Raw genomic sequence first — 14,951 nt, 5'->3', positions numbered from 1 at the left:
ACAATCTGCAGCAAGCAGCTCCAGAATCCAATCGTGACTTGCAAGAACCGGCCCAGGAAGCCAGCCTGTTAGCTGTGAGTCAGGCGTGCAGGAAATCAGACCACTATCTCTAGGGACTGCTCCCAGAAGCCAAACAATCACCCCGTATCAAACACCCCCAAATGGCCTGGGTGTGATGGATGGGTGACAGCTTCCCGAATTCTTGTCCCTGCGTAGGACCAACTGGAGAAAACCAAATCTGCACCTAATCCCTCAACCACACAGGATGCCCTGTACCTAGTGAAGCCCCTGCAGGTTCCCTGGATGCTGACCTCCCATCAAGGCACATCTGGGGTCTTCTATTTATTCCACTATGAGCTTTCCCACCTCCTGTCCCCCTTGAGTCCCTGTCAAACATGGGCGATGGTGGCTGACTTCTTGTAGCAAGCTCTGAAGCGATAGCCTTTGCTTGTTCTCCTGTGGGGTGGCTTTCATTTACTCCCATACTGGGGTCAAAGAAGTTAGGGGAGGGGCGCCTGGGTGGCTCAGTCGGCTAAGCATCCATCCGACAGGGCATGATCTCACGGTTCCTGAGTTCGAGCCCCGTGTTGGGCTCTGTACCTACATGGGATTTTCTCTCTCTCCCTCTCTCTCTCCCCCCACCTCTCCTCTTAAAATAAACACTTAAAAAGAAGAAGAAGAAGAAGAAGAAGAAGAAGAAGAAGAAGAAGAAGAAGTAGTTAGGGGATATGGGAGTTGGTTAATTGCCCAGAACTCTAGAAATGCAAGGTGGAAAGATTCCAGGTAGAAAGGTTTCCGGCTAGGACCAGAGGAGGTATTTGGAGAAGGGTAATGGCGCGAGCCTCTTGACCTCAGCCATCTGAACCTGCTCCAGGCCATTGATCTGAGCTCTGAGGTGGGCAGTATCTGGGGCAGCCTCCTCTAGGCCTGTTCTCCTCACGTGCAGCCACGTAAGCGCCATAAGGACGGTCCCCAGTGCAAAAAGAGGAAGCAAGAAATAAGAGGGGTGAGGCCCGGCTACCAAGGGCGACCAGGGTACGTGGCTTTCTGTGCCCATCCCCCAGCTATCCCTTCCCTTCAGGGTACCTCTGGGGACGTTTCAGTGTCTGAGTGCCTGCACCCAGGCTAAGCCCCCACAGGCACAGCATGATCAGTAGGGCAGGGAGAGCTGAAGACCCCAGTTCATGCGGTAGTGGACACGCGCCTGTGATGGAGGGATTACGTCAGGGATTGTGACAGGGGATTACGTCATAACACAGGAGGAACGGGTCCTTTTCTCTCTCTGTGTACAGCTCCTTCCACAACCTTCTCTCTCCCCAGCAGTGCTCCAGGGGCCACAGAGCGGGTGAGCGTTCCTTCCCTCTGTCCCCAGGTCTCCTCCAAACTCAGCAGGCCCCACAGGAGCATCTCTCTCTTCCCCTCCATCCTGGCCTCTCACCCTCTCTCGTCTAGACTATGTCGCTGGCCTAAAGGGTCTCCAGCTTCCTGAGTCAATCCACTTTCCGTAGGCCCCCCCCCCCCCCACCAGACGGATCTTCCTACAGCACAGTCCTAACAAGCCCCTTCAGAAGCTCAGCCGGCCATACAGAGAGGCCTTTCCAACTTTACACCCAACTACTCACTGTTTTCACCTGACTCCGGGAGCTAGACGAAGGAGCATGTGCTTCATGTGTGCGTGGATATGTAGACTCCCCCTCACACCTGCCTTCTGGATCTGGGCTCGGGGCCCCCTCCAGCATCTCCTGAAGCCTTGCCCAGTGGTTCGAGGTACGGAACCCAGTGATAAACAGGCCCGATCCGAGCTCTGCCTCCCCCACTGACCAGTTGTGTGTTCTTTGGGCAAACTGCTTGACCTCTTTGACCCTCAGTATGCCCATCTATAAAATGGACATCATAATTCCTGCCTCGTAGTGTTACCATGAGGATTCTACAAGACGGTGCCTATGAAACACTAAGCCTAAGGCCTGGAATGTGGGAAATGCTCAGAAGATGCTACATGTTGTACAAGGTGCTGCAAGTAATACCCTGAGGTTGGAAATGACTTTCCCAAGGTCATGCAGGGCACTGGTGTCAGAGAAGGGCCAGCTGTCTTCATTGTTTGTGGAGAGGGCACTCTGGGGAAGGAATTTGTGTTAGTTGCCTCCATGTGAGTTTGTGGCACCGAAAATTCTAGAAAGGTGGTGCCCCCTGGTCAGGAGAACCAAGACAGACAAAAACCAGTAACGACTGCATGTCTTGGTGGCAGGCAATCCCTGGATCTTTCTGGAAGGGCCTGTCGCTCGCTCTGGCGAATTGAGAGCCCATCCCTCTGCCGGGTGGGGAAGGGCCAGCGGCAGGTGCAGGTGCCCCAGGCGAGCATCAGTGGTCAGTTCTGGGACAAGTTGGGGGCCCTCTGGGATCTGGCTGAGTGGCTCCATTCATGGGGGAAGATGACAGGGTTACCCTCTGTCCTGTTCCATGACATGATGATCCTGGGGCTGGGACCCTGAGATCTGCCAAATTCCCCATGGGTCCCAGGATGGTGCAGACACCCCACTGAGAAACTAACAAATGAACCAACAAAACATGGTCCCCATGACCAATCATCCCAGAGGTCCAGAAATTTGGAAGACCGGATCCCCTTGGTCCACACGTGGAGTCTGGATACTCGGGAATCAGCATCCCTATCCCCGCCCACCCCCCTCCACCCCCCCCCCCCCCCCGCCGTATTCCCTCCTTGACTTCACTCTCCCTCTGGGTGGGGAGCCCTTGGAGGCACTCTTCTGCCCCAGCCCCGGCCTCATGAGGCCTGCGGGTCTGCCGAATGCAGCGCCAGCACGATGCTCATGGCCATCTTGCCACCTGCAGTCAGCTGGGTGGGCGCTCGGACCAGCAGGGACACCTTGGCACAGATACACAGTTCCTGCATCCCCAGGCCCCAGGGCCACTTCAGCAGGTGGTCGAAGGAGCCCTCCCAGCAGCCCTGCCCCATCGATCCCAGCCTTGTTCCCCCACAATCCTCCCATGTCCCTGGGAGACTGGGTCACTCTGTCCTCCCACAGAAAAAGAGCAACGCCCTCCCCACCGGGGCCTCGAACGCCCTCCATGAGACCACAGCCTCCCATTCCAAACCAACTCACACATCCCTGCCCCCTTCAACTAGAGGACCCTCTCCCCTTCCACCATCCCATCCCCACAGCACCCACCCCCCACCCACCCCCAGCCTTCGTGAGGTGCTGAGGGAATCAGGGGCTGCAGTTCCCCTGGGGCATCTTGGCATTCCTAGCCCTGCCTGCTAAATATACATCTAGGCAAGTCCCGGAAGGAAACACCACAGACCAGTTAACTCTTTCACCTCCAGCAGCCACGAGAGGGCAGAGATGGGGTGGTGCCCAAGGAGCCTCTGCCCAGGCTTAGCTGGAGGGCAGGAGAACGTCACCTCACAGCAGCCAGAGGGATGGAATCTTAGAGCCAGGCTCCAGGGGGACCTATAGGAAGGAGACCACCCGTGCCTTCACTGCCCCCTCACGCTCCTGCCCAAAGGAGGGTGGGGATGGGGGGCTCCTTTGCTTAAATCTCATGGTGGCTTGGGGCTAAGTCAGGCCCTAACCCACTCAGCTCTCCTTTTACAGAGAAGATAAGGGAGTGCATGGCAGGAAGCCCACCTTCCCCCAGCACGGGGGCTAGGGGGTCCCCCTTCCAGGCTACTTGAACAGAGAGGTGTGAAAGCCTGGGAGTGGCCCCAGACAGGAGGCAGTGGGAGTCCCGTGGAAGGCTGGCCCTGGATCAGCCTCTACCTTCCCTTCTTCCCTAAATGGTGGGCAAACACCCCAGCATGGCACCCTCGGCCTAGGTCTGCCTTTCCACCTGCCCCCGAGCCTCACCAGGCCGTCCTAGGTAGGAATGGGGGGCTGCAGGCTGGCGAGCTCAGTGGGGTGGGGACTAAGGTGGGGGGTGGGGACTAAGGTGGGCCGGCCATAGACTCTCCCTCCTGCTTTGTGGCCAGAGGAGGAGCTCTGGAGCAGCTCTAGGGAAGGTTCCAGCCATGGATGGAACCACCCCGGGTCCCACCTCTGCTCATGACTCATGGCGGGGGTTTGGCAGTCTCCCTCCCTCCTCACCTCCCCAGCCCCTTTCCCTCCATCCTTGTCATGTGGGGCCACTGCCAAGGCTCAAACTCCCTTGGATGCCCAAGGGGCTGCCACCAGCCAGGACCCACTGGCCAGGGGGTGGGTCCAGGTGGAACTGGACTAGGGTGGGGTGGGTGGGACCCCAGAGGCACTGATCAAGGCCCTGGGGCTCTGAACTCAGGCAAGCTCTCCCTGCCCCACCCCCCTCCCCCCAGCGGAGAAGGCAGTTCTGCTGAATCTGAGGCCAGCGGGAGGGGCTGGCTGGACCCTGCCATGGAGGGTGGAGGGAGGAGGCCAATGAAAGGGCCCTTCACACAGTGCCACGCACAGGAAGCCATCCCAGCCTCCAGAATGATCTGAGAAAACTACAGTGACCCGTGGACTGCCTGGGCTAACCAACCCCAGCGTGGCAGCTGGCGTGGCTTCAGGGTGGAGGAGAGTGACAAGGGGAACAGCTGGTCCCTCCCACCCCGCCACTCCTTGCTGGCTCTGGGCCCCAAGGCAGGCGGGCTTTCCTTGCAGTATCTTGGCTCTTCCTATAAATCTGACTTCAAGCCCTGCCTGAGGGTTTCCATCCAGCCGGTCCTGCAGCGCCCCCTGCTGTCTAAGTCCGTAATGACAGGCAAATGTTCCTCCCCGGAACTCTAGCTTCACCATTGACAACGGAGGCAGGCATGGGGAAAGCCCCCACCCCCAAGACTCCCGTGTCCCAGACCATCCCTTGTTCCTGCCGGCAAGTCTACAACCTGGCCGACCAAAGGGCTCAGGGCTTAATTCAGTAAGTCTTGCTCTCTGGGGGGGCCCCCTCCCCAGCCTGGTTGCCGAAAACAGCAGGTCCTCCAAGAAGCCACTCTCCTTGCTCCCAATCCCCACCCCGGGAGGACGGAGACAATCGTGCTCCCCATCTACCCAACCAGCGGGTCTCCTTTTTTGGATGAAAGGAAAAAGGGGAAAGGGCAGTCGAACCCCTCAAGGGGAAAGCTCCAGGGTGCAGGAAATGAAACCGCAGAGGCAGCTCAGGGGCTGGGGGAGGGAGCATGCCGGGGGAGTCCGGGGTGTGCAAGCATCTGAGCCCTTGGAGACAGGACAGGAAAGCTCTGTTGGCCACAGAAGCGACAAAGGGGACCCAGGAAACCTGGGCCACAGCACATGTGCTCTCCTGCCGGAGAACAAGGGAAAAGGGTGGGGGACAGCATCTCAATCAAGAATAGGAAACTAAGGAGAGCTTTTCTGAACTAAAAGGTACTCTCAGAGGCGCCTGGGTGGCTCAGTCGGTTGGGCGGCCGACTTTGGCTCAGGTCATGGTCTCACGGTTTGTGGGTTCAAGCCCCGCGTCGGGCTCTGGGCTGACGGCTCGGAACCTGGAGCCTGCTTCGGATTCTGGGTCTCCCTCTCTCTCTCTGCCCCTCCCCTGCTCACGCTGTGTCTCTTTCTCTCAAAAATAAATAAACATTAAAAAAAGTATGGAATTGAAACGATCTACAGCCGACTCCGGGAGACGAAGGTATTTCCGTGGACGGGTTGGTGAAGAAGAGAAGGGGGGACACCACACCACTGCCGTTCTTGTTCTTCTGCCAGGAGCCGGTGAGAGTTGATAATAAAGATGCACAAAGGAAGCTGCGTAATAATACTTCCATTTACATTTCGGCGAAGGGCTCTTGGTTTTGTTAAAGGTTACAAACATGGTTAAAAGGGACTGTTGTCTAATACATCTTATTTGGAAAATATGACAGTGGGTCCCAAATCTGGTAAGTCCAGGACCAAGAAGTTATGTGATGCAAAGCATCCCCGACGCTGCCCTTCTCCTGATCTGCTGCACCTGGGAGGAGCAGGAACAGGACCAGGAATCCGCAGCCGCTCTCGTCACCAGCCGAGGGCCCTGAGCCGCATCCTTTAACCTCCCCGTGCTCCCGCTTCCTCAGTCTGTAAGATGGTTACCACTCAGGAGCCATTTGGAAAAACTGATGTTGCCCCCCTCCCCGTGGGTACACCTGGGGTCGTGTGAATATTAACACCCTGGTGGGGCGCCTGGGTGGCTCAGTAGGTTCAGCGTCCGACTTCGGCTCAGGTCATGATCTCACGGTCCGTGGGTTCGAGCCCCGCATCGGGCTCTGTGCTGACAGCTCGGAGCCTGGAGCCTGCTCCAAATTCTGTGTGTCTCTCTCTCTCGGCCCCTCCCTTGCTCATGTTCTCTCTCTCTCTCTCTCTCAAAAAAAAATAAATGAACATTAAAAACAATATATTAACACCCCAGTTCTGGTGGCTCCAAGTCCCCACCTGTGCAAAGCTCCACCTGCCTGCACAGAGCCTCCCCATCTGCATCAAAAAGCCACTTTTTCCCCCAGTGCCTCGTTCTGTAGGGCAGACGTGGCCTCTCCAGTGGGCTGGGGAGGGATTGTCTCGTCCTTCAGAGCCGGCTCTTCCCTGAGGTACCTGCACTTGTATCCCCCTCCTTAAGCAAGACAGGAGGCCCCAGTCTGTGCGCTTGCGGGGGAGCCCTCGGTGCCCCACGTGCCCCCAGGGGCAGCCCGGACCGTGCTGTGCCAGCAGTGGTGGAGCTTGTGGGTCCCCACTCATCTCTCTGAAGGACCACTTATCTCTCGTGGGACCAGAGGGACCAGAATTCAGAACTTTTCAGAACAGAGAAAGATCATGCGTGGCCTGTCCTCTGTGTTGGGTGTAACCACACCCCCAGAGAGTCTGCAGGGAACCCCGGCATCAACACCCCATCACCCTGCGTCAGGTCAGGTCAGGTTTTGCCACCAAATGTGTCTGGGGCGCCTGGGGGGCTCGGCTGGTGGAGCATCCAACTTCGGCTCAGGTCATGAACTCGCGGTTCGTGAGTTCGGGCCCCACGTCGGGTTCTGTGTTGACAGCTCAGAGCCCGGAGCCTGCTTCGGATTCCGTGTCTCCCTCTCCCTCTGCCCCTGCCCCACGTGCACTCTCTCTCTCTCTCTCTCTCTCTCAAAAGTAAATAAATAAACTTAAAAAAATAGCATTACGGATAAACTTTAGAATTAGGGATAAGAGCTGAAGAGCCTGCCTTTTTCCCCTTTGGGTGTGGCTGAGAGTCCCCTCCTGGACACTTGTTCTGGGGAGAAGAGGAAAGAGGGAAAGTTGAGCATTTATTCTGCACTGATGGCATGCATTTCTGGCTCTTTCGCCTCGGCCACGCCACTAAGGGGTTGAGTGCTGGCGGGCCCCAGCCTGGACCTCCCATTCAGGGGAAAGGTCAGCTCAGCCAGACTGACTAGAAAGCAGAAAGCAGCCGCTAATGTGTTTACCCAAAGCCTGGAGCAGGTGGGAGGTGCATCTGCTAATCTCTCCCAGCTGCCTTTCCCCGGAGCCCAGGAGAGGCTGGGAGGGGCAGGCAGAGCCCCAGGGACCCAATCCGCTGGGCCATCTCCTCCCTCCCCATAAGGGAGAAAGAGGCCTTCCTCCAAGTGGAATGGGTTAGGTCCTCCCTTCCCATCCCCCTGCCCCTGGGCTGAGAGGGCACTTCCTTTCTCATCAGCAACAATGAAAACCCTAGGCTATTCTGGGCCCATGAACCTATTCTGGCTCCAGGGCAGGGAGTTAAGTGGAATCCAACCAGGATGCTTGAGACTCAAGGGGTTCTGTCGCCCCAGGGCTGGGACATCTAATCTGCTTTAAGATCATCCCCTTTCCCAAGCAAAACGTTTGGTTCCCCCAGCCAGAATATGCTGGAATCCTGCAGATAACTTCCTTCCACCCTGGCCACTGGAAGCCAGAGAAGTGATTGACTCGGGGAGGGAGATATAGGCTCTGGCGGAGAGGGGTGGGGGTGGTGGTGGCTGGAAACCATTCATACCTGTCTGTCCATCCGTCCATCCATCCATCCATCCATCTTGCCTTTCATTCACTCATCCAGTCAATGTCAATCTAGCCTTCATAACGTGCCACGTGAAATGTCCCTTACAAAGGAATGCCAAGGCAGCTGACACTATCAGCCTGTGCCTGGCAGAGCCCTCTCCTTGTCCCAAGAAGTGGGAGTTGCTGGTGAAGCTAATGGGAGAGCTGGAAAAATTGTACCCCCCTGCACCCGGGGAGCCGCCCCCACAGGAAGGAGCCATTCCCCGACCCCTAGTTGCAAAGTAGGGTGTCACAGTTTTGTGGGCACACCACAAAGGCAGCAGTATATCTGGCCCTGAGCCACACCCGAGCACCCTGGCTGGGCCCCTCCTCTACAATTCTGCCCCTTTGGGAATTCCCGGGGGCTTTAGCACAGGTTCCACCACCATGCCCTCTGGCTGTGATCCCAGGATGCAGGGCAGGTGGGCATCATGGATGACCTCTCGGATGGTGGCCCGGAAAGTCTTGCTGACAAAGCAGTAGAGGCTGAAGTTGACTGCTGTGTTGAGCATGGCCGCCATGTTGGCCACGTCCAAGGCCAGGTGGACCCTCCAGTCCCGGTGGACAGGGGCCACATACAGATGGTAGAGCATGACAAAGATCCGGGGTGCCCAAAGGAGGGTGAAGAGCGTGGTGACGCCCAGGAGGATAGCTGTTCCCTTGCCCACCCGGGGCCGCAGCCCACTCTGGCTCCTCCTCCGCAGCCGGCAGATGATGGCCGAGTTGGTGACCAGGAAAACGCCACATGGGATGAAGTAGACGATGAGGCAGTGAGCCCACTTGAGGGCCTCATCCATCATGCTGGGGGGGTCCGCGTCCCTCCACACATCCAGCCACCAGTAGAAGGGGATGCCAGTCAGCAGGGCAGCACCGAGGACAGCGACGATGGCTCGCCGGGTCCGGCCTGGGGATGAGGCGGCCCGGTGGTGCAGGGGATGGCACAGGGCGCTGTACCGGTCGACCGTGAGCAGGACAGCAATCCAGACGGAGGCATGGTTGGCAGCAAACTCCAGGATGTTGGCCGTGCGCACCACAGCCCGGGGCACCTCCCGGGCCAGCACGGCGCCCTGCAGGAGGAAACCCACGAACACGATGACCACCTGGGTGACGATATCCGAGACTGTGAGCGCTAGAAGGTAGTAGTAGGAGGGCTTCCTGGTCCTGGCGGCCAGCCGGGCCAAGGCCACTGTGGTCAGGAGGTTGACTGATGGCGACAGAGGTCACAGGGGGCAGAGGACAGAGGTGTTAGAAGACCATGTTTCCAAGGTGTTATTATCTCCCTCTCCACCTGCCTGCTTGCCCAGACTTCCTCTTTCCAGTCCTTCTTAAAACTCACTTTAGGGCACCTGGGTGGCTCAGTCGGTTAAGTGTCCGACCCTTGATCTTGGCTCGGGTCATGATCTCATCGTTCATGAGTTCGAGCCCCACATCGGGCTGTGTGCTGACAGCAGAGTCTGCCTGGGATTCTCTCTCTCCCTCTCTCTTTCTGTCCCTCCTGTGCTTGTGCTCTAGGTCTCTCTCAAAATACATAAACTAAAAACAAAACAAAGTCAAACCTCACTTTATCAGAGAGGCTAACCAGATCAGTCCTGCCCTATCCATCCATACACCACGGGCCATTGACTTCACCCCAGGGCAAGGCCTCTGCCTTCCACACGGGCAGGGGTGGGTAATTTCCCAAGGTGGAGACCTCCTGTTCTTTCTTACATCCACTTCCCTACCTGCCCCGCGCTTTGCTGCTCTCAGCAGCGGTGGAAGGCACGGGAAGCTTTTGACTGAGTTGAGGGCAGTCCTACATGAACTTAGTCATCCTACAGCAGTGCCCACTCCTGGGTAGAGAAAAGACTCCCTTCTGGTGAAACCTTGGCTTTAGCCATTAAGCACCCCAAATCCTGGCCCTTCATTTTTTAGTCCCCACTGTGCTTTGCTCCCCAATGAGCCAGATCACCATATAAAGTCAAAGGGTATCCTGAGAGTCTATGATCCTGGGTCTCAGGGGTCAGCACAGAGGATGGGTACTCATCGAAGGAGGACCCCCATTTCTGCCCACCCCCAACTTCCAGACCCCAGCTTCCCACTCACCAGGCAGCCCCAGGCCCAGCAGGATGCTGTAGTAGATGACAGGGATGACACCAGCCACACATGGGGACCTCTCCGGGATTTCTGGCCAATGGCCTTCCAACTCCTGGCTTGGCCCACTGCCATTGGCCGGGGGCCCCAGGGTGGCTTGAGGCTGGCCATCTAGGGAGGGTGGAAGGGTGAAGTTAGAGCCTTAGATTTCTCTCTGCAGCCTGACCTCGACCCTGAGATCTTCATTTACCCCTACTCTGTGCAGACGCCCCCAGCTAGGCCCAGCCAAATGGCAATCCCAATTGCCAGGCCCATCCCACCCCACCCCTTGGTGGCCTGGCTCCCCCATTAGAGGGAAGAAGTCCTCCATGGTGTTTCTTGCTCCCATGGATGCTGTTTCTCGATTGCATGTTTCAAGGTGCATTTTCTGCCTGCAAGGCAGGGCCCAGGAACAGGCTGTGTGGCACAGAAGGGTGGGGGTGGGGCACCTTTTGAAAATACACATTCCAGGGCCTTGATGCTGGGGGTCTGAGCCAGGGGGTCGGGAATGGGGCTCAGGCAGCTGTAATTCTAGTGAGCACCCTGGGTTATTCTCATTGATGGTGACTCAACAGCCACACCCCTCCCACCACCAAGGAGTGACATTACTGGAAGGAGCAGCCCCCATCATAGGCTGGCACTATTGGAGCTGGGGCGGCCCTAGTTTCCAGATGGGGAAACTGAGTCCAGAGGAGTAAGGTGACCACATAGTCTGGTCCTTGCTCCCCTCAGCCCACACTGTAGGTCTTTAGGTTTCACGGTCCAGCTTTTGATTTCCTATGGAGGCACCCCTCCAGTGGATCCCCCCCCCACAACCCCTGCCTCTCCTCCCATTACCCCTCCCCTGCAGCTAAACCTAGTTTCCCCGCCTACCGCACTCAGCTCCTTTGGGATCAGCTTCAAGCTTCTAGATTCCTCACCTGTTCTTCACCTGCCGGCCACTGTCCTCTCCCTTCCCGGCCTGTTCTGGATACTTTACCTGCCTCTCGCCCCTCAAGCGTCATGCTCCTGGGTCCTGAGTCCTATGTCACCTCGTGGATTTTGGCGGGGGGATCCCCGCAGCTTCCGGCATCGCCAGCTCTCCAAGGGGTGGTTTGTCCCACGATTCTTCCCGCGGCACTGAGACCTAGCTGGTCAATACAGAGAGGTCGGTGGTGGGAGGAGGGAGGAGGAGGAAGGAAAGGGTGGGGCTGAGGCTCTGGGGGCGGGGGAGGGAATGAGTCTATACAGTGGATGCCTCTGAGAGCAAACTGGGAACCCCCAGGGTGCAGGCAGGGAAGGGGTCAGGTTGGGAGGGAGGCCTTGAGGAGGGGGCCGGATTGGGGCTCTAGATAGGCTGCCTCATGGTCCATGGCACTCTGGGGCCGGGGGAGGGGGGCGGTAAGGATTTCAGGGCAGAAGGAAGGATTCCATCTTCAGGGTTGGGGGGACTGCTACAGGGCAGGAAGGGGTGAGGCCACCATGGGCGGGGCCCAGATCTAGAGAGGGGCCTTATGGGCCCCGTTTGAAGGGGTCAGTCCAGCAGCGACAGCAGGCAGTGGGACGAGGAAGAGGCTGTCTGGGGGCCGCTGGCCTGGAAGGATGGCAGGAAGCCGTGTGCAGTGATGACAGTGGCCACTCAGGGAAACCCAGACCCAGTGGCCCCCACAAGCTGTTGTTTTTCCAGCCTCGGTGAAACAGAGCATCCCGCCCCACCCCCACCCCAGGAATATCAGTCACTGGCAAACAAACACCAGCAGGTGCAGCGAGCACTCTGGAGAGGCTGGAATCTGTGCCCACGGGCTCCCCCCCGCCACCCCCTTCGGGTAGTGACCAGTGCAGCCCCGGGTGGGCACCAGGGACAAACGTGTGCATTGACAGAGAGGAGAGCTGAGGCCCAGCCTGGAATCACTTCCCCTGCCCGCCTCTGGGAATGCAGCGGTGCTGGCTTCTGGGCTCCCTAAGTTAGCTCCCACATCTGGGGCTGAGAGGCCACCTGGACCCTTGTCCCCACTTCTACCTTCACATCCACCCTGAGCTATCACAGGGGACTTGCTGCCCCCTGGTGGCCGTGTCCTGACCCTGCAGGCCTCCAGAGAGTCCACTGGCTTCCTCTGGGATCTCTGGGGGGCAAAGCAGGACCAGAGCATGTGCTGCCCACTCAGGTCCCGAGGCCGTGTCCCAGCCCCTAGCTCCAGAGAATGCCAGAAGCACAGATAGTTCCCCAAGCCACCACCTCCCTGCCCCACGAGGCTATGGGTGAACAAGGAGCTGCTTACAGTCAACTTGAAAAGACCAAAGACCAACATGTGTGAGGGCCTTTCATTTATTTTTTTTAATGTTTGCTTATTTTTTGAGAAAGAGACAGAGCACAAGTAGGGGAGGAGCAGAGAGAGAGAGAGAGAGAGAGAGGGAGATACAGAATCCAGAGCAGGCTCCAGGCTCTGAGCTGTCAGCATGGAGCCTGAAGCAGGGCTTGAACTCACGAACCGCGAGACCATGACCTGAGCTGAAGTCAGCCGCTCAACTGACTGAGCCCCCCCGGGCACCCCTGAGCCCTTACTCTTGTTCCTACACTTTTCACCCTCATGGCAGCCCCACAGGCTAACTCTGGTGACCTCCGTTTGACACAAGAGGGGCCCGAGGCTCAGAGACGTTAGGCAACTAGGCTAGGACCACAGAGCCACAAGGTGGCCGGTGGAATTTGAACTCAGGTTTGTTCCTCCCCCAGAGTGTTCACCTGTCACTCCGTCACCGAGAAGAAATGGCGCTGGGGCAGCAAGAGGCCACTGTGAGCTCAGACTTTGTGGACAGGGGGATGTGGTTCAGACAGAGCACTCAGACAGGGAAGGGCATTGCAATTCAGGGGAACGGCAAGGTAGCACGTGCTGGGGGCAGGAAAACAATCTGCCACCATGACGGGAGCGCCTGGCTTCCGGGAAGCTTTCAGTAGCTTTAGGGAAAGATTCCTTCTTGTTTATTATTAGTGTGCCCCTCTGAGTACACAGTGGGGGGGGGGGGGTCTGGAACCTATACTCATGATCCCCTGCTCCCCAGTCTAAGTGTTTAAAGGCATCCTGGCTCCGGAAGGGAGATGTCATAGATGGAAAGGAGTCTGCACTGTAGGTAGAGTTGGGTCTGGGGGCTCATCGCTCCGGGGTTGGGTATTACCCCCATCCAGTGTCTCATCACCCACTTTGCAGATTCAGAAAAATCATCCTGCCCCAAGCTTGCAAGAATTTTCAGTTGCTTTTACAGCCCTAGAGATTCCTTACCCAACAGGTATCATTTCTGTCTGAAAGAGCTTCCCAGAAAAGACATCATAGGGTCATGGGAGGAAAAATCAAGCAGAAGAGTGGCATTGGCATCCTGGCTGACCGTGAGATCTCAGACAAGTCACTTAGGTTATAAACACTTTTTGTCTCGGGCAGGAAGTAGCACTTGTCTGGGAATTGTTGTAGCCCGTGAGCTCATCAGACTTGCTCTCAAGACATTAAGGAGTTTCCAGATTCACAGAAACCCCGTGGAAAGAAAGTGGGGTGTCTCAGATCCTCTATCTCGATGGCTGTGCAGGGCAAATGCCCTCCTTTCTCTCTCCTGCTCCCAGATCTCACATGCTACGCACATGCGTGCATGTGTATGCACACACACCACACATACACACACATGCACACGGCCCAGCAAGTGTCAGACTAAGAAACTGAGGACAGAGAATGGCTGTTTCTGGAAAGTCAGTTCCTTTCTCTTTCTTTCTTTCTTTCTTTCTTTCTTTCTTTCTTTCTTTCTTCCTTCCTTCCTTTAAAAATTTTTAAATGTTTATTTATTTTCTGAGAGAGACAGAGACAGAGACAGAGTGTGTGGGGGGGGGGGAGGGGCAGAGAGAGAGAGGGAGACACAGAATCCCAAGCAGGCTCCAGGCTCTGAGCTGTCAGCACAGAACCTGAGTTGGGGCTTGAACCCATGACCTGAGCTGAACTCAGACCCTTAATTGACTGAGCCACCCAGGTGCCCCTGGAAAGCCAGTTTCTAAATCATTCAAGGAGGTTTAGGGGCAATGAAGTCAGTAATTGTAGGAGGTGGGGCCTCTCAGAGGTCGGGGGCGGGTCGGAGGTGACTTTTCTGAGTGTTCTGAGTGTTCTTGGTAATCCGGGGCCTCGCGATCCCTGTACCCTTGAAATGGCATCCGTCTAACTCTGGGAGATAAATCTTAGCTTGGGGGTGTGCGTGACAATTACCCAGCATGGTTAGAAAATACAGGTGTCCTGGCTTCTAAGTAGAGCATGGGAGATTCCCACGAACGTGGGCTATGCTTCCAGAAAGACAGATGCAGCCTCGGTGAGTCTGGAGTTAAGAAACGTGTTTGTGGAAAGCTGGTTTTCTGAGTAGTGGGTTCTCTTACCCTCATCTCCTTATCACCAATAACATTCCTGCCGAAAAGCATTGCCCGTGGAAGCAGGGATGCTCTCAGAGGCCCAGAACCCCATCGCACTGAGGATCTGTCTTGCTGGGCCGGGCCGGGGAGGTGGTACAGTCCATGGGAAGGGCAGGCAGGCAGCCAAGGGTTGGTGGATCTGGATGAGGGGAGCCAGGCGTGAAGGTCAGGGCAGCCGGGAGGGGTTTCCGCTGGGCTGGATGGTTCCATCTCTGCCAACCCGGACGAGGCAGGTGCCAGACCCAATTCTTGCTCTCTCTGCAGCGCTGGAGAGGGGGTGGGGCTGTAGGAGTCTCTGTGCTGTGCCAGCCGGGAGCAGAAATCAATGCACAGAGCTGGTGCCTGGGATCCAGACTGCGAGCGAGGGCAGGCTCCACCCCCAGTCAAGGACTCAGCCTTGGGGGAAACTGAGCTGGATCTATCTGAAGCCCCCCCACTTCAGTTCATTA

The 14,951-nt window shown here is 57.0% G+C and overlaps 1 protein-coding gene across 2 annotated transcripts; it reads right to left on the bottom strand.

The window, feature by feature from the left end:
* Positions 1-5,733: 5,733 nt before the first annotated feature.
* GPR142 (G protein-coupled receptor 142) lies at positions 5,734-11,212 on the bottom strand. Of its 2 annotated transcripts, none has more exons than XM_027047862.2 (3): positions 11,071-11,212; positions 10,065-10,223; positions 5,734-9,186 (listed from the first exon to the last, which is right to left on the bottom strand). In XM_027047862.2, the coding sequence occupies exons 1-3, from the start codon at positions 11,093-11,095 to the stop codon at positions 8,315-8,317; spliced, it is 1,056 nt and encodes a 351-aa protein (XP_026903663.1). In that variant the 5' UTR covers positions 11,096-11,212; the 3' UTR covers positions 5,734-8,314. The 2 variants fall into 2 exon arrangements, with proteins under 2 accessions (XP_026903663.1, XP_053068024.1); XM_053212049.1 differs by having other exon boundaries at positions 5,734-9,049; positions 11,071-11,203.
* Between the last annotated feature and the right edge of the window lie 3,739 nt (positions 11,213-14,951).

The sequence above is a fragment of the Acinonyx jubatus genome, chromosome E1, assembly GCF_027475565.1.
Source record: "Acinonyx jubatus isolate Ajub_Pintada_27869175 chromosome E1, VMU_Ajub_asm_v1.0, whole genome shotgun sequence".
Classification (NCBI taxonomy): domain Eukaryota; kingdom Metazoa; phylum Chordata; class Mammalia; order Carnivora; family Felidae; genus Acinonyx; species Acinonyx jubatus.
Note: the sequence above shows the minus strand (reverse complement) of the source record. Positions and strands in the feature narration are given on the sequence as shown.

Coding starts and splice junctions, on each gene's coding strand:
- GPR142 (XM_027047862.2), bottom strand. CDS start 11,095: ATGACGCTTGAGGGGCGAGAGGCAG. Junction 10,224..11,070: donor GCTTGAGGGGCGAGAGGCAG/GTAAAGTATCCA, acceptor CACCCTCCCTAG/ATGGCCAGCCTCAAGCCACC. Junction 9,187..10,064: donor GCTGGGCCTGGGGCTGCCTG/GTGAGTGGGAAG, acceptor TGTCGCCATCAG/TCAACCTCCTGACCACAGTG.